Genomic DNA, 6000 nt, shown 5'->3' with positions numbered 1-6000 from the left:
TACCCGTATGACCTCCGGACACGCATAGTGAGGAGATCTGGAAGGAAAGAGAGAGAGAGAGATTATGTAGACGCACACACACACACTCACACACACAGTACTCACACACACAGTACTCACACACACAGTACTCACCCACAGCTGGTCTCCAGCAGGCTGTCCCCCACCTGTAGGGAGGCCATGCCGAAGTCAGCGATGCGGATGTTGTTCTTCTCATCCAGGAGCAGGTTCTCAGGCTTCAGGTCTCTATGACTACACGCACACACACACACACACACACACACACACACAGGTTATAAGGTGTGTTTGATACCATTCCTCGTTCCATTCTATGCATTACAATGAGCCCGTCCTCCGATTCCTACCTCCACCAGCCTCCCTGGTCTAGCATATAGTGTTTACTTGATGACATGGCTACATAGAGGGTGTATTACCAGATGAAGTGGCTGTTAGCATGCTATAATGCTACATGCTATAATGCTGCGTAGGGGGTGGATTACCAGAAGGAGTGGCTGTTAGCATGCTATAATGCTACATGCTATAATGCTACGTAGGGGGTGGATTACCAGATGGAGTGGCTGTGGCAGAAGTCCAGGGCTGAGATGATCTGTCTGAAGAACTTCCTGGCTTCTTTAGGAGTCAACCGGCCCTTCTTCACCAGGTAGTCAAACAGCTCCCCCCCCGACACATGCTCCAACACCAGGTACCTGGGGGGGGGGGGGCAAGGGTCAGACAGACAGACAGGGACCAGACAGAGCACAGCTGTGCTCCTGTGTGTTTGTGTGTGTGTGTGTGTGTGTGTGTGTGTGTGTGAGATGGACACACACACACACACATACACACACACACAGCCACCTGATTTTGAATCAACTCACAGATACTTGTTGTTCTCGTAGACGTCATGCAGCTTCAGCACGTGAGGATGCTCTATCAGCTTCAGAATGGCTATCTCTCTCTCCACCTGGACAAGAGAGGGAAGAACGGAGAGAGAGAGGGAGAGGAAGAGGACAGAGAGAAACAGATATTTCCCATCACTGTGCTGTATAGTCAAATCAAATCAAGTCTTGTCCTAACCCTGAATGACAATGTCTTTGCATGCATGTGTTATCTCATTGCTGAATCTATATCTATATCATCATCATCATCATCACCACCATCATCACCACCATCATCATCATCACCACCATCATCATCACCACCATCATCATCATCATCACATCATCACTTCATCACCACCATCATCATCATCACATCATCACATCATCATCATCACCATCCTCCCCCTCCTTCTCCTCCTCCTCACCTTCATCAGGACTGACTCTGACAGCTTCTCTCTGTTGACGATCTTGATGGCGACCTTCTGCCCAGTGATGCAGTGAACCCCCAGCTTGACCAGACCTGACGGAGACAGACCACACATGGATGTGTGTGTGTATGTGTGTGCATGTGTAAAGTATGTGTGTGTGTGTGTGCGCATGCAGGTGTGGGTGTGTGTGTGTGTTTGAGTGTGTGCAGGTGTGTGTGTATGCGAGTGTGTGCGTCTGTGTATGTGTATGTGTGAGTGAGTGAGTGCAGGTGTGCATGCGTAGGTGTGTGTGTGTGTGTGTGTGTGTGTACACGAGTGTGTGTGTGTGTGTATGTGTAGACAAGTGTGTGTGTGTGTGTGTGTGTGTGTATGTACACGTGTGTGTGTGTATGTGTACACAAGTGTGTGTGTGTGTACGTACACGTGTGTGTGTGTGTGTATGTGTGTGTGTGTGTATGTACACGTGTGTGTGTGTGTACACGTGTGTGTGTGTGTGTGTACACGTGTGTGTGTGTGTGTGTACACGTGTGTGTGTGTGTGTGTATGTACACGTGTGTGTGTGACCTCACCTGTCTGGCCCTTCCCCAGGGTCTTCTCCAGGCGGTACGGCCCCACATACTGAGCTGACTGACCGAGCGACAGCTCCTTACTCATGCTGCTCCGCAGGCTGGCGACAGACTGACTGACAACTGTGGTTCTAAGACAGCCCACCGCAGCCCTGGGGGCATCACAACGCTAAAGACAGGCTCGGGGTCGCTGTACGACGCTACGTAGAGACACACACGTTGTATAGTTGTACAGAGAGGCAAGTCCAGACAAGAGAACTAGAACTGGGCCTGACTGGACATTCCCACCCTGACTGCTGCTTCAGAAGGTCACAATCTTGTGTTCCTGGCTGCTCTGCAAGATGTGTTTATATCTGATGATGATGAAACTGATGGGACAGATCACTGAAGATATCAGGCTGTTTTACACTAACATAAGCTCTACGTTGCATGGGGGTTTATAATGTTGTTATTACTTTATTAGGGGTCTAAGAGCGGTACTTATGATACAGGCATATTCCATCCACAACGTACTATATCATTAAGTATTGTGTTTATTTATTATCGACAACTATGAGTATGCATTTACAAATATGTTTTTATCTGTACGTTACCTTTCTATAGGGAGCCTGCCCGACAACATGTTTAATTAAACACCATTAGATAAGAAATCAAAATGACGAGTACAATGTTCCTATCGGGGCATGCAGGGGTAAACCATATTGACTGTCTCAGGGCCTGATCCCAGGTAGAACAGAGTGGATTCTGTTAGCCACTAGCCTCTCAGTGCTCCCCTCCACCGGTGTTAGCTTCTCTTAGCGTATGCCTGTATGTCTAACCACGGCCAGCAGAACCGTCTGTCAAAACCGGACCATTTTAAAGTTTCTGTGTATCGCGAAATGACCGTCCGCTAGAAACATGGTTGCGGTTTTCGTGGAGGAGAGATGTGGTCCTTGCAAAACAACCATCTTTACCGTAGCGCCCTCCTCCGTCTCCCCCTCCTCCCTCTCTCTCTCCCTCCCTCTCTCACAGCATCTTTCCTCTCTGCCGTGCCGTGTCCTCCCTCGCCGGGTCCGAAAGCATCTATTCAACGCTTAACCGGTGAAAAAAGAAATATCCGCTGACGAATCCTACACTAAAACACTAAACTACACGGACTTTTTAATTTCCGTTCACTGTAACACGTTGCGGCGCGCGGGCCTCCCCAGGTTTATAGTCCTCCTTTGCTTTTCTTTGCCGTAAAACGTAAATCGATATTTTCTCTCTCCTCTTCCTTCGTCTCATTCGCATCAGCATCCGGGTCTCACACCCTCTCTCTCCATCCTCTCTAACCCATCCTCCTCTCTCTACCCCTCCCTCTCTCCATCCTCCTCTCTACCCCTCCCTCTCCCCATCCTCCTCTCTACCCCTCCCTCTCTAACTCATCTTCCTCTCTCTACCCCTCCCTCTCTCCATCCTCTCTCCTCATCCTCCTCTCTCTACCCCTCCCTCCCTCCCCATCCTCCTCTCTACCCCTCCCTCTCCCCATCCTCCTCTCTACCCCTCCCTCTCTAACTCATCTTCCTCTCTCTACCCCTCCCTCTCTCCATCCTCTCTCCTCATCCTCCTCTCTCTACCCCTCCCTCCCTCCCCATCCTCCTCTCTACCCCTCCCTCTCTCCATCCTCTCTCCCCATCCTCCTCTCTCTACCCCTCCCTCTCTCTCCATCCTCCTCTCTCTACCCCTCCCCTCTCTCCCCATCCTCCTGTCTCTACCCCTCCCTCTCTCCCCATCCTCCTCTCTCTACCCCTCCCTCTCTCCCCATCCTCCTCTCTCTACCCCTCCCTCTCTCCCCATCCTCCCCTCTCTACCCCTCCCTCTCTCCCCATCCTCCTCTCTACCCCTCCCTCTCTCCCCATCCTCCTCTCTCTACCCCTCCCTCTCTCCCCATCCTCCTCTCTCTACCCCTCCCTCTCTCCCCATCCTCCTCTCTCTACCCCTCCCTCTCTCTACCCCTCCCTCTCTCCCCATCCTCCTCTCTACCCCTCCCTCTCTCCCCATCCTCCTCTCTCTACCCCTCCCTCCCTCCCCATCCTCCTCTCTCTACCCCTCCCTCTCTCCCCATCCTCCTCTCTCTACCCCTCCCTCCCTCTCATCTTCCTCTCTCTACCCCTCCCTCTCTCCCCACCCTCCCCTCTCTACCCCTCCCTCTCTCCCCATCCTCCTCTCTACCCCTCCCTCTCTCCCCATCCTCCTCTCTCTACCCCTCCCTCTCTCCCCATCCTCCTCTCTCTACCCCTCCCTCTCTCCCCATCCTCCTCTCTCTACCCCTCCCTCTCTCTACCCCTCCCTCTCTCCCCATCCTCCTCTCTACCCCTCCCTCTCTCCCCATCCTCCTCTCTCTACCCCTCCCTCCCTCCCCATCCTCCTCTCTCTACCCCTCCCTCTCTCCCCATCCTCCTCTCTCTACCCCTCCCTCCCTCTCATCTTCCTCTCTCTACCCCTCCCTCTCTCCCCACCCTCCCCTCTCTACCCCTCCCTCTCTCCCCATCCTCCTCTCTACCCCTCCTTCTCTAACCCATCCTCCTCTCTCTACCCCTCCCTCTCTCCCCATCCTCCTCTCTCTACCCCTCCCTCTCTCCCCATCCTCCTCTCTCTACCCCTCCCTCTCTCCCCATCCTCCTCCTCTCTCTACCCCTCCCTCTCTCCCCATCCTCCTCTCTCTCCATCCTCCTCTCTCTACCCCTCCCTCTCTCCCCATCCTCCTCCTCTCTCTACCCCTCCCTCTCTCCCCATCCTCCTCTCTCTACCCCTCCCTCTCTCCCCATCCTCCTCTCTCTACCCCTCCCTCTCTCCCCATCCTCCCTCTACCCCTCCCTCTCTCCCCATCCTCTTCTCTCTACCCCTCCCTCTCTCCCCATCCTCCTCTCTCTACCCCTCCCTCTCTCCCCATCCTCCTCTCTCTACCCCTCCCTCTCTCCCCATCCTCCTCTCTCTACCCCTCCCTCTCTACCCATCCTCCTCTCTACCCCTCCCTCTCTCCCCATTCTCCTCTCTCTACCCCTCCCTCTCTACCCATCCTCCTCTCTACCCCTCCCTCTCTACCCATCCTCCTCTCTACCCCTCCCTCTCTCCATCCTCTCTCCCCATCCTCCTCTCTACCCCTCCCTCTCTCCACATCCTCCTCTCTCTACCCCTCCCTCTCTCTACCCCTCCCTCTCCCCTCCCTCTCTCCCCATCCTCCTCTCTACCCCTCCATCTCTCCACATCCTCCTCTCTCTACCCCTCCCTCTCTCTACCCCTCCCTCTCCCCTCCCTCTCTCCCCATCCTCCTCTCTCTACCCCTCCCTCCCTCCCTCTCATCTTCCTCCAAATCCGCTGATCTCTGCATTCAGCCCAGAGACACCGCTGCTGCCTGCTGCTGGAGTCAGACCAGGACCTTGTCCCACCGTCGCCACGACGCTTGTTAGTTGAATAGACCGTTTTAGTTTTAGGTGAGCATGACCAGGTTTAATAGAGGGGCGTTGTGTTTCACTGACCGTGACATTTCTATCGTGAATATAATCAGAATCTCTTGCTTGAAATGTGTATCTATCTATGTGCATTTCAGCGGTATTCCCATATCTGAATTATTATATTGATTTATGGGCTTATAAAGGTGTCAGCCTTTGATACAACTCTATCTGTAGTAGGCACACACGTACTGTACACATACTCGTGCTAATGCATTTAAACTGGGACAAAGAAAAGGCCTTTTGAAGCATGTTGTTCATTAAAACTGAATGGAATGGAATGGAATGGCGTCCAATTCGAATTCTATTTTCAAGGAAAGCAGTTCCACATTCCAGAGACAGATGTCCCAGAGTACCGTAGAAATTGGGTAAGTACTTGACTCTAAAATAACTGTTCATACGAAGGATTTAGTCGAATCATCTTGACTTCTCTATAATATTCCGTTTTTTTTTTTCTCAAACGTTGTATGTTTTTTTCTGTGTGCTGTATTTTATGTAATCTACAATGTATCAACTCTAATTGCTTTAATGAATTGAAAAGGCTTAAAAAGCCTGAAGCCACAGAAGCCGGTGTGTTGGTATGAAACAGACATGCTCAAGTTATTCTGGGTAGATTCAGACATCCACCATCTTACAGACTTCATGTGACTCTCTCTCT

At 52.0% G+C, this 6000-nt stretch overlaps 1 protein-coding gene across 1 annotated transcript in view; it reads right to left on the bottom strand.

Annotated features, from left to right (window-relative positions):
- brsk1a (BR serine/threonine kinase 1a) overlaps nucleotides 1–1960 on the bottom strand; it is a gene marked incomplete at both ends in the record, with an annotated part of 11313 nt that extends 9353 nt beyond the window's left edge. The window contains 6 exons of the mRNA XM_080541990.1: nucleotides 4–37; nucleotides 136–252; nucleotides 567–707; nucleotides 876–961; nucleotides 1304–1398; nucleotides 1876–1960. Coding sequence (XP_080398116.1) covers nucleotides 4–37; nucleotides 136–252; nucleotides 567–707; nucleotides 876–961; nucleotides 1304–1398; nucleotides 1876–1960 — 558 coding nt within the window. The remainder of the gene's footprint in view (nucleotides 1–3; nucleotides 38–135; nucleotides 253–566; nucleotides 708–875; nucleotides 962–1303; nucleotides 1399–1875) is intronic.
- Nucleotides 1961–6000: the final 4040 nt, after the last annotated feature.

This window comes from Nansenia antarctica (assembly GCF_963989245.1).
Source record: "Nansenia antarctica genome assembly, chromosome: 11".
NCBI lineage: Eukaryota > Metazoa > Chordata > Actinopteri > Argentiniformes > Microstomatidae > Nansenia > Nansenia antarctica.
Note: the sequence above shows the minus strand (reverse complement) of the source record. Positions and strands in the feature narration are given on the sequence as shown.